Source organism: Orcinus orca, chromosome 7 (genome assembly GCF_937001465.1).
Source record: "Orcinus orca chromosome 7, mOrcOrc1.1, whole genome shotgun sequence".
NCBI lineage: Eukaryota > Metazoa > Chordata > Mammalia > Artiodactyla > Delphinidae > Orcinus > Orcinus orca.
In genome coordinates, this window is record NC_064565.1 from 76,637,733 (window position 1) to 76,658,837 (window position 21,105).

The 21,105-nt window shown below is 38.1% G+C and overlaps 3 protein-coding genes across 11 annotated transcripts in view; 2 read left to right on the forward strand and 1 right to left on the reverse strand.

The window, feature by feature from the left end:
* The window catches only part of C7H2orf88 (chromosome 7 C2orf88 homolog), a 61,539-nt gene extending 53,692 nt beyond the window's left edge, over window positions 1-7,847 (forward strand). For all 5 annotated transcript variants that reach the window (XM_049712156.1, XM_049712157.1, XM_049712160.1 and 2 more), the window contains one exon: window positions 6,923-7,847. In XM_049712156.1, the coding sequence (XP_049568113.1) occupies window positions 7,091-7,378 (288 nt within the window). In that variant the 5' untranslated portion in view covers window positions 6,923-7,090 and the 3' untranslated portion in view covers window positions 7,379-7,847. The remainder of the gene's footprint in view (window positions 1-6,922) is intronic.
* The window catches only part of PMS1 (PMS1 homolog 1, mismatch repair system component), a 596,068-nt gene that overhangs the window by 363,887 nt on the left and 211,076 nt on the right, over window positions 1-21,105 (forward strand). The gene's annotated exons all lie outside the window — the stretch shown is intronic.
* Window positions 12,170-21,105, reverse strand: part of HIBCH (3-hydroxyisobutyryl-CoA hydrolase) — an 88,056-nt gene continuing 79,120 nt past the window's right edge. For 3 of the 5 annotated variants that reach the window (XM_004276936.4, XM_033400279.2, XM_049712149.1), the window contains 3 exons: window positions 19,703-19,822; window positions 15,365-15,398; window positions 12,170-12,510 (listed from right to left, as the gene is read on the reverse strand). In XM_004276936.4, coding sequence (XP_004276984.1) covers window positions 12,395-12,510; window positions 15,365-15,398; window positions 19,703-19,822 — 270 coding nt within the window. In that variant the 3' untranslated portion in view covers window positions 12,170-12,394. The remainder of the gene's footprint in view (window positions 12,511-15,364; window positions 15,399-19,702; window positions 19,823-21,105) is intronic. The other 2 variants (XM_004276937.4, XM_049712150.1) reach the window with 1 other exon arrangement.

A 21,105-nucleotide genomic window follows, 5' to 3' on the forward strand; every position in this document is an offset into this window, starting at 1 on the left:
ATTTTTACAGCTGTTTTTGGTCCAAAAACTACGATATAGTCAGGGATCACAACCTCATTTATAGAGTCTTTGCCTGCACTTTCTTATGGCTAGGCCTCCCTCCAGTGAAGTTTGTACTGTTTTAGTTACCCTTAAGTCTTATCTTAGATAAGTTCATTCAGTGACAACATTCCAGTGGGAAGTTTGGAAGGTACATCACAAGCATTGTACCCTATTGACTGTCCAAACATCAAACAATAAGATATTTAGGGGAGAAACTTTTAAGCTAATTTCAAATTAATCTAAGCTTTTCATAATATTTGGTTGGTTATCTATTTTATATATAGTAGTGTATATGTCAATCCCAAACTCCCAATTTATCCCCCCCCACCTTTCCCTTTTGGTAACCATAAGTTTGTTTTCTGTAAGTTTGTTTCTGTTTTGTAAATAAGTTCATTTGTATCATTTTTTTTTTTAGATTCCACATACAAGTGATGTCATATGATGTTTGTCTTTTTCTGTCTGACTTACCTCACTTAGTATGATAATCTCCAGGTCCATCCATGTTGCTGCAAATGGCATTATTTCATTCTTTTCAATGGCTGAGTAATATTCCATTGTATATATGTACCACATCTTTTTTATCCATTCATCTGTCGATGAACATTTAGGTTGCTTCCATGTCTTGCCTATTGTAAACAGAGCTGTAGTGAACACTGGGGTGCATGTATCCTTTGGAACCATGTTTTTCTCCAGATATATGCCCAGGAGTAGGATTGCTGGATCACATGGTAGCTCTGTTTTTAGTTTTTTAAAGAAATGCCATACTGTTCTCTGTAGTGTCTGCACCAATTTACATTCCCACCAACAGCGTAAGAGTGTTCCTTTTTCTCCACACTCTCTCCAGCATCCGTTATTTGTAGACTTTTTGGTGATGGCCATTCTGACTGGTGTGAGAGACATCTCATTATAGTTTTGATTTGCATTTCTCTAATAATTAGCTATGTGGACCATCTTTTCATATGTCTCTTAGCCATCTGTATGTCTTCTTTGGAGGAATGTCTATTTAGGTCTTATGCCCATTTTTTGACTGGGTTGTCTGTTTCTTTGACATTGAGCTGCATGAGCAGTTTGTATATTTTGGAGAGTAATCCCTTGTCAGTTGCATTGTTTGCAAATATTTTCTCCCATTCTGAGGACTGTCTTTTTGTTTTGTTTATGGTTTCCTTTGCTGTGCAAAAGCTTGAGTTTAATTAGGTCCCATTTGTTTATTTTTGTTTTTATTTCTGTTATTCTAGGAGACAGATCAAAAAAGATCTTGCTTTAATTTATGTCAAAGACTGTTGGGCCTATGTTTTCCTCTAAGAGTTTTATATTATCAGGTCTTACATTTAGGTCTTTAATCCATTTTGAATTTATTTTTGTGTATGGTGTTAATGTTCTAATTTCATTCTTCTACATGTAACTGTCCAGTCTTCCCAGCACCACTTATTGAAGAGGATGTCTTTCCTCCACTGTATAGTCTTGCCTCCTTTGTTGTAGATTGATTGACCATAGGTGCATGGGTTTATTTCTAGGCTTTCTATCCTGTTCCATTGATCTATATTTCTGTTTTTCTGCCAGTACCATACTGTTTTGATGACTGTAGCTTTGTAGGATAGTCTGAAGTCAGGGAGCCTGATTTTCCTCCAGCTCCGTTTTTCTTTCTCAATTGCTTTGGCTATTCGGGGTCTTTTGTGTCCCATACAAATTGTGAAATTATTTGATCTGGTTCTGTGAAAAATGCCATTTGTAATTTGATATGGACTGCACTAAATCTGTAGATTGCCTTGGAAAGTATAGTCATTTTTGACAATATTGATTCTTCCAATCCAAAAACATGGTCCATCTATTTGTGTCATCTTCTATTTCTTTCATTAGTATCTTACAGTTTTCTGAGTACAGGTCTTCTGCCTCCTTAGGTAGGTTTACTCCTAGGTATTTTATTCTTTTGATGCAATGGCCAATGGGATTGTTTTCTTAATTTCTCTTTCTTGTCTTTTGTTGTTAGTGTATAAGAATGCAAGAGATTTCTGTGTATTAATTTTGTAACCTGCAATTTTACCAGATTCATTGATGAGCTCTCATAGTCTTCTGGTAGCACCTTCAGGATTTTCTATGTATAGTATCATGTCATCGGCTAACAGTGACAATTTTATTTCTTCTTTTCCAATTTGCATTCCTTTTATTTCTTTTCCTTCTCTGATTGCTGTAGCTGGGACTTCCAAAAAACTATGTTGAATAGAAGTGGCCAGAATAGACATCCTTGTCTTGTTCCTGATCTTAGAGGAAATGCTTTCAGCTTTTCATGATTGAGTATGATGTTAGCTGTAGGTTTGTCATATATGGCCTTTATTATGTTGAGGTACATTCCCTCTATGCCCACTTTCTGGAGAGTTTTTATCATAACTGGGTTTTGAATTTTGTCAAAAGCTTTTTCTGCATCTGTTGAGATGATCATATGGTTTTTATTCTTCAGTTTGTTAATATGGTGTATCACATTGATTGATTTACACATATTGAAGAATCCTTGCATCCCTGGGATAATCCCACTTGATTATGGTGTATGATCCTTTTAATGTGTTCTTGGATTCTGTTTGCTAGTATTTTGTTGCAGATTTTTGCATCTATGTTCATCAGTGATATTCACCTGTAATTTTTTTTGTGTGATATCTTTGTCTGGTTTTGGTATCAGGGTGATGGGCCAAGTGGAATGAGCTTGGGAGTGTTCCTTCCTCTGCAGTTTTTTGGAAGAGTTACAGAAAGATAGGTGTTAACTCTTCTCTAAATGTTTGATAGAATTCACCTGTGAAGCCATCTGGTTCTGAACTTTTTTGGTTGTTGGGAGTTTTTTAATCACAGTTTCAGTTTCAGTACTTGTGATTCTATTCATATTTTCTGTTTCTTCCTGGTTCAGTCTTAGAAGATTGTTACCTTCTTAAGAATTTGTCCAGGGAACTTCCCTGGTGGTCCAGTGGTGAAGACTCCATGCTTCCAATGCAGCGGGGTACAGGTTCGATCCCTGGTCAGGGAACTAAGAGCCCACATGCTGTGGGGCATGGCCAAAACTTTTTTAAAAAGAGAGAAAAAAAAATTTGTCCAGTTCTTCTAGATTGTCCATTTTTTTGGCATATAGTTGCTTGTAGCAGTCACTTATTATCTATTGTATATCTGTGGTGTCTGTTGTAACCTCTCCTTTTTCATTTCTAATTTTATTGATTTGAACTCTCTCCCTTTTTTTCTTGGTGAATCTGGCTAAAGGTTTATCAATTTTATCTTTTCAGAGAACCAGCTTTTAGTTTCATTGATCTTTTCATTGTTTTCTTTGTTTCTATTTATTTCTGCTCTGATTTTTCTTTCTTTCTTTCTACTAACTTTGGGTTTTGTTTGTTCTTCTCTAGTTGCTTTATGTGTAAGGTTAGGTGGTTTATTTGTTTCCTGATGTAAGATTGTATTGCTATATAAACTTCCCTCTTAGAACTGCTTTTGCTGCATTCCATAGGTTTTGGATCGTTGTGCTTTCACTTTCATTTTTCTCTAGGTATTTTTTTATTTTCTTTGATTTCTTCAGTGATCCATTGATTGTTTAGTAGCATATTGTTTAGCCTCCATGTGTTTGTGTTTTTTAAGGGTTTTTTCTTGTAGTTTATTTCTAATCTAATAGCGTTGTGGTTGGAAAGGATGCTTGATATGATTTCAGTTTTCCAAAATTTACTGAGGCTTGCTTTGTGGCCCAGCATGGATCAATCCTGGAGAATGATCCATGTGCACTCGGAAAGAATGTGTATTCTGCTGCTTTTGGATGGAATGCTCTATAAATATCAATTAAGTCCATCTGGTCTAATGTGTTATTTAAGGCATTTGTTTCCTTATTGATTTTCTGTCTGATCTGTCCATTGATGACAGTGGGGTATGAAAATTCCCCCACTATTATTGTGTTACTGTTGATTTCTTCTTTTATGGCTGTTCGTATTTGCCTTATATACTGAGGTGCTCCTATGTTGGGTGCATATATATTTACACTTGTTATATATCCTTGGATTGATCCCTTGATCATTATGTAGTGTCCTTCCTTATCTTTTGTAAGTCTTTATTTTAAAGTCTATTTTGTCTGAGTATTGTTACTCCAGCTTTCTTTTGATTTCCATATGCATAGAATACCTTTTTCCATCTCCTCACTTTCAGTCTGTTTGTGTCCCTAGGTCTGAAGTGGGTCTCTTGTAGACAGCTTATATACAGGTCTTGTTTTTGTATCCATTCAGCCAGTCTATGTCTTTTGGTTGGAGCATTTAATCCATTTACATTTAAGGTAATTATTGATATGTATGTTCTTATGGCCATTTTGTTAATTGTGTTGGATTTGTTTTTGTAGGTCTTTTTTCCTCCCCTTCTGTTGTTCTTTTGTGATTTGGTGACTATCTTTAATGTTGTGTTTGGATCCCTTTTTTTTTCTGTGTGTGTATATCTATCATAGATTTTTGGTTTGCAGTTACCATGAGGTTTTGATATAGCACTCTCTATATAAATAAGATTGTTTTAAGTTGCTGGTCTTTTAATATCAAATGCATTTTTAATATCCTGCATTTGTACTCTTCTCATGATTGCTGGTTTTGATATCATATTTGTGTTGGATGATTTCCTACCTTTACTGTGTGTTTGCCTTTACCGGTGAGCTTTTCCATTTGTAGTTTTCTTGTTTCTAGTTGTAGTCTTTTTTTTTTTTTTTCTGCCTAGACAAGTTCCTTTAGCATTTGTTGCAAAGCTGGTCTGACAGTGAATTCTTTTAGCATTTGCTTGTCTGTAAAGCTTTTGATTTCTCTGTCGAATCTGAATGAGAGCCTTGCTGGGTGTTCTTGGTTGTAGGTTCTTCCATCAGTTTGAATATAATCATGCCACTCCCTTCTGTCCTGCAGAGTTTCTGCTGATAAATCAGCTTGTAGCCTTATGGGTATTGCCTTGTATGTTATTTGTTGCTTTTCACTTGTTTCAATATTTTATCTTTGATTTCCACCATTCTGTCTTCTAGCTCACTTATCCATTCTTCTGCCTCATTCTGCTACTGATTTCTTCTACTGTATTTTTCCTCTCAGTTATTGTATTGTTCATCTCTGTTTGTTCTTTAGTAGATCTTCTAGCTCTTTATTATACATTTCTTGTATCTTCTTGTTCTGTGCCTCTATTCTTTTGCCAAGACTTTGGATCATCTTTACTATCATTACTCTGAATTCTTTTTTTTGGTAGATTGCCTATCTTCACTTCCTTTAGTTGTTCTTCTGGGCTTTTTTCTTGATCCTTTGTATGGGAATTTTCCTCTGTTGTGTCTTTCTGTGATTGCAGTTTCCACTCCACAAGCTGCAGGGTTGTAGTTCCTCTTGTTCCTGCTGTCTGCCCCCTGGTGGATGAGGCTGGTCTAAGAGACTTGTGCAGGCTTTCTGGTGGGCAGGGCCATGTCAAGGGGTGTGTCTGGCAGGCAGCTATGGGCTCAGGAAGACTTTAGGCAGCCCATCTGCTGATGGGCTGTCTTCCCATCCTGTTGGTTGTTTGGCCCGAGGCTTCCCCATACTGGAGCCTGCAGTCTGTTGAGTGGGGCCAGGTCTTGGTGAGAAAGTGGGGGCCTCCAGGAGGGCTCACACCAACGAGTACTCCCCAGAACTACCACCACCAGTGTCTTTGTCCCCACAGTGAGCCAGAGCCACCCCCCCACCCTTGCCTCCACAGGAGACCCTCCAATACCAGCAGGTAGGTCTGGTCCAGGATCCTATGGGGCCACTGCTTTTTCCACTGGTTCCTGGTGCACATGAGACCTTGTGTGCACCCTTCCAAGAGTGGAGTTTCTTTTTCTGCCTGTCCTGTCGAATTCCTGTGATCACACCCCACCGGCCTTCAAAGCCAGATGCTCTGGGGGCTCCTCCTCCTGATGCCAGACCCACAGGCTGGGGGTTCTGGTGTAGGGCTCATGACTTTCACTCCTGTGGGAGAACCTCTGTGAGATAATTATTTTCTAGTTTGTGGGTCACCCACCTGGCAGAGGGGAGTTGGTTTTATTGTGAGTGCACCCTTTCTACCATCTCATTGTGGCTTCTATGTTTTTGTGTGTAAGATATCTTTTTTGGTAGCTTCCAGTGTTTTTCTGTTGATGGTCATTCAGCAATTGTGATTTTGGTGTTTTTGTGAGATGAGGTGAGCTCACGTCGTTCTACTCCACCATCTTGTCCTTGCTTCATAATTTCATAATATCTAATTTAGAAGGAAAAATAGGTGGCTTTGCCATGTCTAACTTGTGTTGTTTAGAGTTGGCCCTAGTGTAAAGAAAGACCATCATTCTGTCCTGCTCTTTGAGTTGTAAATGTGTGAACAAGGGACGCAGGCTCATGATGTTTGAGGCAGGAGCAAATTTTGATATGCTTGTTTCCCTCAACAGTATAGATCAGAGTCAGTCAGTCAGAAAATATTTACTCCAAAGGGCCAGAGTAAATATTTTAGGCTTGCAAACCACACAGTCTCTGTCACAACTAAACTCTGCCACTAAAGCATGAAAGTAGCCATAGACAATATGTAACAAATGAGCATGCCTATGTTCAAATAAACTATATTTGAAAAAACAGGCAGCTAGAATTTGGCCCGAAGGCTACAGTTTGCTGAGCCCTGGTGTACATAAATAAATCCAAGGTAGCAAAAGTTTGTTGTCAGTTTTATAAAATTTGCCTGATCTTGAAAAGACATTTTCCTATTTCTAAATGCCATTTTTAAATGATTATCTTTTCTTTCTATTAAGATAAAGCTGTTGTTACCTTACATTTCCTCCAAGTGATGAAAGTGGTAAAGATTTGTTTCTACTTGCTACCTAATCGTACAGTAGTTTGCATTCTATGACTTCAAAATGAAACTTCCCTTCTCTTGACAGATAAACTATATGTGAAGATTGGTGAAAGGGAACACTGATTTCTGAAGTAGCCTGGAGAGGAAAAGCACTGCTCAATATCAAGTGGACAAATGCTTGGTGTTTTCCAAAGACGCTATTGAAGTAGTCTTTGCTACTGCTTTCCTTCACTCAGTCAAAGCTCTTCATAACATGGGCTGCATGAAATCAAAGCAAACTTTCCCATTTCCCACCACACTCGAGAGTGAGAAGAGGCATGAGAGTCAAGAAAACTTTATGCCTGAAGAGAGACTTCTACTCAGGATGCCTTCTCTAGTTAATGTCAAAGAGGAAGTGAAGGAACCCCTAGGGCCTGAAATTGTGGTCTTTGAATTTGCACACCGCCTGTCCCAGGAAATCTTGAGTGATGCCTTGCAGCAGTGGGCTGGCAACCACCTCAAGTACTATGACATCCCATATATTGAGAGTGAGGGGCCTTGACGCTGTGTGTAGGATGATGACACTTTCTCCAACTGTGGATAAAGTTGGTGCTAGTTTAAATACATGAAACAACAGCAAAAACTGGTGTGAATAAATACAAATAACTCCATCTGGGTGTAAAGAAAAATATTTCGATAGCCATCAAGAGTCTAAGAATACCTAAAATGAAGTGTTTTAAGCAGTTCTACATTAACAGCAATTTCTATCTGCTTGGTCTTGGATTTTAGTCATTAAAGGGTTAAATGTAAGTCCGCTGGTGCCACAGTAATCAGCTGTGTCACACCACTTCCAGAGGCAACAATGCCATCACCAAAGAAATAAGAATTTTTAAAATTCTTTAAAGAATTTAATTTATTTAAAACCTGTGTTTTCAAAATGGTCATTTTAAAGACATTCTTTTAAAATATTTGTCAATTTATACAAAAAAAAAACCAAGATATGAAAAGGATTTTCTTGAAATGCCTGGGCACTCAAGCCATAGCTGTTAACAGTGGGTCTTGTTTGCCAAAATCTTTTGAGTCAAGGATCCCTCCCCTTCTTAACACAAATGACCAAGCATTAGAAAGCAACCCATGTGGAAGAGGTCCACCGTGAACTATGTCCTTAATAAGATATTTACTTTTGTAGATGAAAAGCATAACCATCACCTTGAACCTCAGGGCCCTAACTAATCACACCTGTTACTGGATGACTCAGGCTTTGCATATAAGCATCTTAACAATATACAATTTACAGAAGTCATGACAATGTTTATTGCATTGAATTAGGTAGCCCAGTGATATTACTATACAAGGAAACAAGCAGGGGAGCTTTTATAAACAGCAATCCAGAAAACTGTAAAGTAATAGAAGCCCTAGTTGGCAAGGTGGAAAGAAGAACCTGGTCTCAGTGCTGCGTGTATGTTAAGCTTTACTGTCTCACAGATGCAAGGGGCTGGTACATGGGCAATCACCATTCAGATTACTGTGGGACCAGATTATGCATGAGAATTTATAGTTATTACAAAAGATCAAATACTCTTCCAAAGGGAATACTCATGTGTATTTTTAATGGTAACAAAGCCCATGGGGCATTTATAGCCATGTACTATACTATTTTCATAAATTTGGCTACTTTTTTAGGAAGCCTTTTTTTTTTTTAAGTAAGTACTGTTTAAGATCAATGGTAACAGAAAATTCAGGAAAGGGGGAAGAAGGTACTAGAAGATGTAACTTGTAAGATAATTGAGACTGAATCTTTACAAGTATCTTTTCATCAAGATTTGCCACACATTGAGTTTAACTGGAATAGGAATTATTTAAGCCCATGCAATTAGATCCTTTTATTAAGATACAACAGACCCTTGTCATTGAAATCTAAAGAAAGGCAGAAAAAGGCTTGTGACCTCTAATGACATAAATGTGTATGACCTTATAAGCAGGCAGAATTGCTACCTCTAATTTTAGCAGTTATACTCTGAAACCCACAATCAAATAGACTGAATTCTCCAAGGTAAATTGGCAAAGAAAATTCTTTTGAAGTGAGTGGTGTGCCACTTTTCAGTTGCCTTTGGACAACTGGTCATTTAACTTTCACCTAATCCCAGGGTTTGTACTGTCCTGTTGTACTTATAATCTAGCAACTTTACAAAATAGAAAACCCACCACCCCTGTTTATACAAGGATCGGAAGTTACAAGGCTAAGAACAGAAAGTTTCCAAAAAGTGCAAAACATATTTCCAGCTCATGAAGAAAAATTTAGGTTTATGAGTGCTTATACTAATGACTCAGACAAAAGCCTAGATGTTGCCATTTTTCATTCATTTTATATTTTACATCAGATACTTTTGCTGCAAGGTCACTGCTGTTTAAAAGATATAAGTAAGTATATAAGATAATACATATTATGGTGAGAACACAAAGCCATATAAAAGCAGCGCATCACACTAAATTTTTCAGCATACATAGGGACATAGACTAGTAGGCTTTGATTATATCTAAATATTTTGATCTCAGGTTCCTCCTTTGCCCTGGGCCTCTATTTTCTAGGGGTAAAATACAGGCAGGCCTGCCAGACCCGTATCTAAGGGTCTAATCTCTGTTGCCACCCTCTCTGATACTATGGCAATAGGGTTTTGTCACTGAGCACCACCCCCTTGCCCCTGACTCACTTTAACAGTATAGTATCTTGTGACATACAGACACTTACGGAGACGTACGCTGTATAATATGTCAAACCATGGACACGGAACTACAAAGGCTTGCATAATCAGTGAGTTAGTGGATAAACCAAGTTGGGGGCAGGCAGGAAAGAGCTGGATCAACAAATATACTGCGTATGATTGTTATCAAGATATAGTTTGGCCTAGATGACAAGATAAATGAGAACATCTTTGATACGATAATTCAATTTCTTACATACCTTCATCTTTAAATATTGGATTTACTTCATTTTGAAGGTCTTTCATGAACAAAGAGTAGAAGCGCTGCTTGAGAAGGAAGGAGAACAGAAGACTGAAAGAATTATTAGCTACTGGAATGGGAAACATTTGTTCCAACTTAGATCACAAACACAGAAGAAATAAGAATAGTGGCCAAATTATAAGGGAAAAGAAAATGGGGAAAAGAGGGCCCAAGAAACAACACTCACGTCAGGCTCCAAAAACGAGTTTCCAGTGTTTTCATCTGAGGGGAAGGACACAGTAGCCAAGTTCCGTTCCGTTCTTTACCACACTCACATGTGCCCAACCACTGAATCTTCTCCCTCAAGAACATCCAGCAGAGGGGCAGATGAGTGCCACCCGCATGACAAAGAACCTGCAGGGGGCAACTCTGGAAGCAGCAGATTAGCAGAGAGAAATGTGCTGATTCCTCATTTAAGAAAACTCACATAACCCCACACATGTGCTTCACTGCTCCCTTCCCAGTTCAGTGTCTTTTGAAAGCTAGTTATTACCTTTCAGTCACAGGCCTTTGACCTGACAGTTCTCCACTTTCCATTGCCTTATCAGTTCTTTGCAAACTACCTATGGTTATTAGCACTTAAAGCACAATTTTGAAGGGGATAAAAATTATCTTAGTCCCAAAGGAATCATTTGTGTCAAACTGCCTTATAAGTATTAAAAAGAGACATGTTGAATGAAGTAGATGACACTCATATATCCTACTCAGTATCACTGGCATTGTATGAGATGGGGGAACTATACTTTTGTAATTATATAGTTTGAGAAATCAAAAGTTAGAGACAAATTATAAATAATGTCAAGGAACAGTAATTTAAAAACAAAGTTCTAACAAATAAATTGTTTGCTTAATCATAATGCCCCCATCCTGTATTTGTGTGACCAAACTGGACATGTCTTCCTTGGAGCAGTGGGCACAGGCTCAGATGTATTCCCTTCATCTTACTTGGCAAAACACAACTTTTGTTAGCAAATCTCTTCACTGTAAGACTTAGCTACGAAATGGTATATTTTTTCCCAAATATTTTTGTGAAAACATTTTTCCTAACTGTTCAATAAAAGTCTAGTTGCAATTAACTAGTTATGAGTCCTTATTTAATTGAAGCAAGCAAATGCTTTTCACCATTGTGTGATTTCAAATTTTTTAACATAAAGGACTTAACATTTTCTGCATTTCTAGCAAATACAAAGAAAATAAAAGTCCATTTACACAAGTATTTTCTTAGATCATTCACATCCACATTTACAAGCTTTAAGAATATAAATGTAAACATATTCATTATCATGGCATCTTTTTTCCAAATATGTTCCTAATTTTGGGGGGAAGAAAAATGCTTCATGTTAAGTATATTGAGAACAGAAAATTTAAAGCAATTCCTTCTGGACTGCAATTTCCTCATCTATGAGAAGGGTGCAGGATATAATCTTTGAAGTCTTTTCCGGTTCTGCCTGCTTTTCATTCTTTCACAAAACTAAAGTTCTCTTAGTTTCTGAGGGGTTTGGAATTATGGAAAAATTGTACCAAGCTATAAAGTAAATCATAAGCTGATCTTTAATTTAAAAATAATTCTTACCTAGACATTAACATTCCAAGTCTGGAACATCCACAGTTGTGTACCTTAAAAAAAACTTATTTTGTCAACAGCACCAATTACTGAAGGTACTTCTATTTTGAACAGAAGTCCTCTTGTTTTCAAGTCCTTTCTCCTGATTTGAACTGTGTAAGAACAAATTACTGTTATCACACAAAAGTCTGATGTAAATTGCAGAAGGCAGAGTGTCTCTATCTTAGAGATTAGAGTTTTCTAATGCCTCATTCTGCCAGATTAGCAAATACTCTAAACAACAAGAAATAATGCTTTTACTTTCCCCATAGGAAGAGATTCTGGTTAACTTCAGAAAAAGCCAAGGCTGAGTCGATAATACTGGAAAGACAACCTCATAATAACCTTTTCTCTTTGCCTGAGATTTCTGTCATTATAAAAGGAACACTTCAGCTACAGAAACTCATAATTATTTTAAAATAGATTTATATATGGAGAAAATTCTATGAAGTGTTAACACAGTATCCAAAAAAATTTCAGCTTTTATTCTTTATAACCTATACATAAGTTTACTTAATCAACATTAAAAACCAATACCCTAAGCCAAAACATAAAGTTCCCATTTCCATTAGATATACTAACTCAAGAATCTAAGACCTTCAAATTTTCCCATCTTTTAAAATAGGGCTGGCAAAATTTTTCTGAAAAGGACCAGACAGTAAATATTTTAGGCTTTGCAGGCCTTATAATCTCTACTGCAACTACTCAAAGCAGCCACAGATATGTCAACAGATGAGTAAAGCCATGTTCCCATAAAGTTTTATTTATGGACAATGAAATTTGAATTTCATGTAATTTTCACATGCCACACAATATTGGTCTTTGATTTCTTTCTCCAACCATTTAAAAATGCAGAAACCATTCTTAGCTGAGGGATATATGAAAAAAAAAAAAGGCAGCAGGTTGGCTTTGGCCCATGTGCCATAGTTTGCCAACTCTGCTCCAAAATAATACTTTAAAAATCCAGTCTCTTCAAAATTTCAAATCATTACTTCCCAGAGATTTGAAGTGATTATTCAACGCTTCATCAGTAACTTCTTTTAGATCAGCTGGTTTCCACTTCGGACTCTGGTCTTTATCTATTAAAACTGTCAAGACATAAGAAACGTTAGTATTCTCTTTGGTTATTACCAGATTTTAATTACTGAATTGACACAAACTACCTTGGACTAGGCATATTTTTCTATAGCACATCTTTTTCTACAAAGTTGAAATTTTTGTATGTGTCCCTTTTTCTTTTTCCCCTTAAATTAAGCCCTCACAGAATTGGATGATGACCTCACCTGCTAAGCCTGATGTCTCTAGCTTGAATACAGTCTGCTGAACTAATCCAGTGGTTTAAGCCTTAGAACTCTTTTTTCTTTTTCTAATAATATAATAAATGAAATCTCTCTTTAGCTCTTTATAAAAGAGGTAAAACCAGAGTTGGTGTGGCTTAAAGGGAAGGCAGGAGAGTGGGTAGGGCCCAGATCTGTCTTCTAACCTCTTTCACATTGAACTGAGAGGAAACTTACTTGAGGTACAGGGAAAGGGACTTTATACATAATTAAATGTGGATACAACTGTTTTGCTGAATCTTCTAGCTCACACTGAATTAAAATACCAGACCACCTTCAGGTTATCATGAGAAGCTCTGCTTCTCTTATTTCAGTGTAGTCATCACTTGGTGTAGCCACATAGTATCCCCACAGGATTTTAAGTATGAGGCAATCAATCCATAACCTCCTTTAAAAAGGGAGGAGAATGTCAATTTCCTGGTTGTGATAGTATACTACAGTTATACAAATGTTACCATTTGGGAAACTGGGTGAGGGGTATGCAGGATCTCTCCATATTATTTTTTACACTGCATTTGAATCTACAATTATCTCAAAAAATTAAAAACAAAAAAGAAAGAGAACGGGGCTGTACCTAGTCTGGCTGTGGTAAGGAATTTCAGCCATGCTTAAAATGTGCGTAATTCTTGTGGGGAATTAAAGTATTTAAACATACAAAGCCTACAGTGAACCTTAAAAAATGAGTTAATCACTAAAAGGCAAAATAGTTAAAGAAGCAATCTGGGAACCAAAGGCAGTAGGCTGCCTCAGAAGGTAGAGGGAAGGGGGCTTTATGCATAATTAAATGTGGATACTGGAGGTTCTCAAGGTTTGGCTGCCTAACTATAGGATTCCAGTGTCAGATCAGTGGTGATACTGAACACTGATGTTATGATCCCTGCCAGTTTGAAAGTTTTACATTCCCTGGACAGAGTAAATAAAAACAATCCTGGAGCATTCTTTCTACAAGAATCTCTTCCCTAAAAGCCCTCTGGGTCAATGCTATCTACCTCCTTGACAGTCCACTGAAGGTCAAATGGAAAGAGAATATTAATCAAATTTGCATGTTATTTAATTTCAAACTAACAAAATTTTTATTCTAGCATAGATAAAACAAGTTCTTGCCGTGTAGACAACTCAGGTTTTTCAGGTTTCATGAGGCACCCACTCAAATTCCAGTTGGTAGCTCTCTAGCTCTTCTGAGATAATCCTTTAAAAAAATTTTTCCTGTAAATTCTTCTGAAGGAAGAAGTTTATTCTAGATGTTAAAAGTAAGAAGTTTTTACAGCCATTCCCCTAATTTGATAGTTTATTTTATCTAATTCGGTAACATACTTTATAATTAGTAAATTGTAGCAAACATTTGGTTATGTAAGAACATCTTGACAGTTTTACCCAGAATAGATACTGCTTTCTGAATAAAGAGGTTATGCTGAAAGATGAGGGTACATACTTTCTCTTCATTAAAAAGTAGCTTGATAAGCACCTGGGCTATGAATCAGAATTTTGGTGCTGCTTGGTTTCAGCTCTTTTTCCTTAAAATAATTGACAGGATATCTAAAAGACAATACCTTTCTTTTCTAAGTTTAAGAAGGGCTGCTATAACATATAATGAATGAATACTTTAGCAACATAATCCAAGTAGCACACAGGTCCTCCTAAAATCAGAGGTCTAAACTCTGATCCACATGCAGCAAGAATTTGCAGGGAATTAGTAGAATGAATGCATGTTTTCTATAAAACATAGCCATTTCCTCTGACTCAACTCCGCGTGTCCTCTGAAAGGATTTGTTTCTTTCTTATACTATATCATGCCAGAAATGAAGAGAATTCTACCACAGTGACCAGTGTTTATTGAAGCTTACAGCTCAGAGAGCATAACCTTTTATTCAGATAAAGTATATCTAGAGTCTGTACTATATTAAAGTGATAAATAAAAACATAAGAAAATTAGATATGTAAAATACAAGCAGAGTGAAAGAACTCATTTTATACAACATAAATGACAGCTACTATTTATAGGCATATGGACTTATACATAAAAAGAAATGGTTGCAGATTTGCTAGGAACAAAAAAAATCAACTACTTCACTAGCTTTTTCTTAATATTCTTACTTTGAAGATGATAAGCAAAAATAGAAATTAATAATAGTAGCATATGTTACTAATTATGCCATGTTTTTTTCTCAATGTCAATGTTTAACTGCTAGGTTCAGGCAAAGAGGTGGATGGTAGGGTCCAACACAGCTGGGATTTTAGAGGGGACTTCAGGCCTTTCTGCAGGAGAATAAACGTACCTTGCAAAGGCTTCAGCAGCAGAATTAATTTACAAACTCATGCTGCACTTAGCAGAGGGAGTCCATGTGACTGTAGTAGAATGATTACCTCTTATATATACATTAGGGAGCGGTGGCCACATTACTGGAATTTTTTAAACAATACTGGTTTCAAAGACTGGTCTTCCCTCATATGCCAGTTGGTAATATTCAAAAAAAACACTTTGCAATTTTTATAAAAGTTTGATTTTCACTAATCAAACAACCATCATCTTTTTTTTTTTCTTTAACAGTATCTGCTCAAAAATCCTATTTCCATAATAGCCAGGAAGGAAACAACTGTCACTTACCTGCCCTAACACCTTCATGAAAGTCATGGCCTCTCTGAAAGAAAATCAAGATTAAATGCAGAATTTCTGGGCATCTTCATTCCTGATCATCTCCTCTCTTCCAGCCACTTTAGCCCCCACTCCGTGGCCACACCCTGAGCCATGACATTCAGATACTGGACCACCTCTGAGAACCCACTCTGATCACATCCTCCTTTTCTTATTTGCTCAAATATCTCCACTGCTACAAATCCCTGATTTAACTGAGCTCCACTGATCTACGCGACTTTCTCACCATTTGTTTTGGCTTCACTCTGCTCTTCATCCAGCCCAGTTTCCCCAGTTCATTAATGCGGTCATTTTTTTTTTTCTTGAAAACGCCCTTATCTCCCTCAAGCCTTTCCCCCCGCCCTTTATTCTATCTTGGCAAAATCTCAGCACCAGCTGAACCCTACTATTTACCTCTGCCTGTGTTCGAGCAGCTAAAATCTTACTGCAGAAAAATCATACAACTGTGACTGGCTTTGTTTAAAATTCATGATCACAAATCTCAAACAGGCATGGAAAACTGCCTCACAATCCATGTTCTCTTCCCCAATGCAAGATAATGACTTCAACTGTCTTCTGTCCCCTCAACCTCTTCCCCTAGCAAGTTCTACTCTTTACACTATATTCTCCAGCTAATGAGTTAACCTTCTACTTTATTTTAAAAAAAGAAAAAAAGACGCCCTAAGACAGAACATTCTCTTCTTCCCACCAAAACATCTGCAGCCCAACTACAGCCATCTGCACATGCCTTCCCTTTCCCGTCTAAGGAGGAAGGGACCCACCCCTGCCAAAGGCCAATCCTCCCCTGCCTTCCCATTCATATGCCCTCTTCTCAAGGACTAAGCCTGAGAAGGTCACCTGTCTCTCTTTTCCTGACATCATCAATGTAGGCAGTATAACTTAGTGGTTGAGTGCATGCAGTTCAAAGGTCCTGGGTTCACCTCCTGGCTCTACTACACAGTAACTATGTGACCTTGGGCTAGTAATTTCTCTAACTCCCAGTTTCCTTATATGAAATGGTAATATCAACACATCCATCCTAAGATTATCTTAATCCACATTCCAGCACAGCATCTGACACACAGTAAGTGTTCAGTAAATGTTAACTATTATTAATATCATCAACATAATCCTTTTTCCCTATTGGCTCATTCCCAATCATTTACAAACATGTTCTAGTATCTTCCAAAGGAAATCTCACTTGATTCCACAGTCCCAGCTTCTACCCTATTTCTGTTTCAAGAAGAAAGGGTTGTGCACACAGTCTTCAATTCTTCACATCCCATTTACTCACTTCCCCTCCAGCTTACCACACTGCAACTTCTGCCTCCACACACCCCTGAGATGGCTTGCCAAAATCATCTGTAACTTCAGTATTGCCAAACGCAAAGCATGCCTTTATCCTCGTCTACTAGAGGCTCTGGTAGTGTTCCCTCCTCCTTGAAACACTCCTCTCCTGCTTTCATGACACCACGCTCTCCTGGTTCTCCCACCTCTGTCCATTTTCTCTTCCACTGCTCATTTTCCTTCTATATGATCTTATCCACTCTAAACTCAACACATCAGTGCCTGAGTGATCAATTCTGTTAAAAATAAGATCCTGTCCCTCCTCTGCTCAGAAAACATCCGGTGCCTTCCCATTTTACTCAGAACAAAAGCCAAAGTCTTATAAACACCTCCACGGCCATGTATGCTCTGCACAGCCCTTCCCTATGCTGTCCGCTCTGACCTCCTTTCTTTCTCACTCCCCGACCACCCCTGCCCCCACTCCATCAGCAAGGCCCCACTGCAGTTCCTAGAACAGGAAGGCCACCCCTCACCTCAGAGCTCTGTACGTCAGGTGCCCTCCAGATAGTGCATGGCTCGCTCCCACACTTCTTTCAGGTTTTCACTCAAAAAACGTCATCTCAGTGAGGTCTTGTCTGGTCTTCCTATCTACAAGTTCAACTCCTGTCCCCCTATATTCCATACCCTCCTTCCCGATTTACTTGTGTTCCTTAGCACCTGTAATAATATACTACATATTTTACAAATTTATCTGTTTATAGTCTATCTCCCCCACTATAAAGTAAGTTCCAGGAGGGCAGGGATGTCTCTGTTTTGTTTACCTATATATTAGTGCCTAGCACATGGTAAGCACTCTTATTTGTTAAGTAAATAAATCTCCAAAGTGTTCTTTTTTTTAATTGGCGTTAATGTCTCTCAGACTTAAATCTCTAACCCACACCTCTAAGTTCCAACTCCTAAATGTGTTCTTTCCTTCATATCCATCAAGGCCTATCAATTCTATCTCCTACATTTGTCTCAAATCCATTTACTTCTCTCCACTGCCACTCTAGTCTAAGCCACTATTATTCTGCACCTGGATTACTGCAGTAAACTCATATCTGATCTCTACATCCACTCTGAATCCTCTCCCCAACTCCATCATCATTCAGTAGCAATAATTACCTTCCTAAAACCAAATCACCCCCCGCTGAAACCCACGAGGCTTTTCAACATTCTCATTTCTCACCCTTCAGGTCACTGATGAGCTGACATCTCAAAGATGTCTTCCTGGACCTACTTATTTAAAGCTTTCCCTTTGCTTCCCCCATTCCCTCTTGTCCTCACATCATTCTATCACCAACCCTGTAGGTTTCCTCTACAGCACTTACCACAATTTGTAATTATTTTACTTATTTCGTTTACTTGTTCTTTATAGTCTCAGGAGGCTATAAATCCCATGAGAACAAGGACATACAACAGCATAATACTTAGCACAGTGCCTGGCACATAGCTAAACATAGTTGCTGAGAGAATGAAGGAAGGAGGGACTCAATCAACCCAGGCAGTACACTAAATGTACAGTGAAAAACAGGGACTGGGTGAAGTGTACTGGGTAGGGGTCAGGAGCGTGACCATCTGGTTTCACACACCATGTCTCTGCCACTTAACAGATGCACCACCTTAGGCGGGTTACTTTACTTTTCTATGCCACTGTTTCCTCATCTGTAAAGTGGAAACAATAATAGTACCTGCCTTCTACAGACAGTGTAATATTTAACTGAGAGAATGCACGTAAAGTGCCTAGCATAGTACCTACTCATAATAAACAAAAGACCTCAGCTGCCATTTACATCCTATGGAGTGACCTCAATATATGACTAATAGAGCTTAATTTATGGTTGGATGAACTATTTTGAATATCTTCACTATTTCAGGACATCGAAGACCATTAGGTATGTCTGCTTTCTAGTTATTAAACATAATATTTCTTTTAGGTCATGAGCATATTAATCTAAGGGTCCTCTACACATAACACAAAAGAGATAATTCTGCTTTAAAAGAGTTTATCTGGGGACTCCCCTGGTGGTCCACCAGGTAAGACTCTGTGCTCCCAATGCAGGGGGCCTGTGTTTGATCCCTGGTGAGGGTACTAGATCCCACGTGCATGCTGCAACTGAAGAGTTTGCATGCCGCAACTGAGTGTCCACATGCTGCAACTAATAAGTCTGCATTCCGCAACTAAAAGATCCCACATGCCGCAACAAAGACCCGGCACAGCCTAAATAAATAAATAGTTTTTTTTTTTTTTTTTTTTTAGAGTTTATCTGGGGGGGCTTCCCTGGTGGCACAGTGGTTGACAGTCCACCTGCCGATGCAGGGGACATGGGTTCGTGCCCCCGTCCAGGAGGATCCCACATGCCGCGGAGTGGCTGGGCCCGTGGGCCATGGCCGCTGGGCCTGTGTGTCCGGAACCTGTGCTCCACAACGGGAGAGACCGCAACAGTGAGAGGCCCACGTACCACAGAAAATAAAAAAAAAAATTAAAAAAAAGACTTCATCTGTAAGAATAAATCAGTATGACTCTGAAATATTTCATGAAATCAATAATATTCTATGTGATTATTGCCTATTTTAAGTGTATCTATAATGGTATTTTCAATGCTAATCCATTAATTAAAACATATAAAAGACTAATAACTTCTCTTTGTGCATTTAGATTTAGAGAATTTATGCTTCTTGCCCAAGGTCAGAGACTATGCCTGTAAAATGGTTAAAATTTCTATTCTGAATTTCACATGAGGTTAGAGTCCTTCTTACAATTACATGCAAAGGTAACTGCTGTTTCATAAAGGCTTATTAACAATCTGTGAGCAATATTCCCACGTGCCTTAAGCTAACTGGCCTGTTGTATTTTCATAGAGTCGATTTATAGATAGTTTCAATTTTCTTGTTTATAAATTTTCTATATTTTACATGCTTTACAGTGAACATATATGACTTTCATAACTAGAAAATGACAATACTTCAAAGAAAAATTCTTACCATACAAGCTTGACTCAGCCGATATTCCATAGTTAATACTTCCTGCAAGGTCTTGGAAGACCCCTCCATGAGTTGCCTTAGTGTGATCTTTAGGGATGTTGGAGACATTTTATTAATTACCTATTAGAGAAAAAATTTACTAGTTTTAGCCCAATAGTTCCTTTCCTGCTTATGATAAACTAGCTGAGTTTTGATATAAATCATATTAAAATTTGCTCCTTAACAATACTTTCATACAACAAAGTCTCATAAAAATAAGATTATGCCTTAGCCTAATCCTGCCAAAGCACCAAACAAAATTTTCTAATCCGGTACAACAAAACAGATCATTCTGCAAGTGGAAGAAATCCTATATCCATAACTGAAGTAATAAAGTACATCGACATTTTGTAGCCTGCCTGACATAAATTATCATCTCAACTACGTAATAAGCAAGCAGTGATTAGGCCTAAATAAAACTAATACACATCTCACAAAGCACTAATGTATCAGAGGACAGACATTTCACTTTCTAATATAAAGAAAGTGAAAGAGTAGAAATACAGTAGCTCCTCCTTCCCACTTTGTGACTCTAGAAAAGGGTCTTAACTATAGTCTTCACCTAAAAATAAATCCACTTACCTTGGAAGTAAAGAGAGAGACAATAATTCAAGGTATTGTGACGTGGTCTTCTCTAGTACTTAAATATTTGATAAAATAAGAAGTATAGGCCTGACTCCTTGGCTACAGTGCTATGCCACCTCCTTCTGAATTTAAAGATGTTATTACTGATGTTCCAATACATGTGTATGGCTGTGAATGCAACAGCTGCTGCAGGAGGTCCCATTACATGCGTATAAATCTGAGGCCTGCCCTTTCCTTTGTAATTGCAATATATAGTTTGCAGGCATGTTGTTGAGCGACTGTCTCAAAGGTATGAATTTCACTTTTTGAGTTCAAAGAACTCTCCCCACATCAAGATTCCAGGTTCTCTGTATCATCCTCAAGTCTGGCAACAGATTCAGAGAACAGACTGAGAGGGTAGGGCAGTATCTTACCAAGCAGTTGCCAGAGCTTAAATAGATGACTACTGTACAGGAAAAGTTGAGGGAAGATCAGTACCCTACCTACAGCCACAATGCTGAAGAGAAGATGAGAAGGAGAGAGAAACAATTAAGTCTTTTATGAATCTAGTTCATATTCGCAGGAACTCATGCTTCTGCCCTCAGTGCTGTATGGACACGATCCCACTCAATGCCCTGACAGCGCTCCTACTCCATGTTCTCACCTTTCTGGGTGCAGGCCACGAGGATGATGGCACCCTGCAGCAGTCCACATACTGTGCTGGGGGCCCATCCTTTCCATAGCCAAGTAGGTAATGCGTCCATTTCATTTCCAAACCCAGTAGTTTTCTCTGGTCAGAG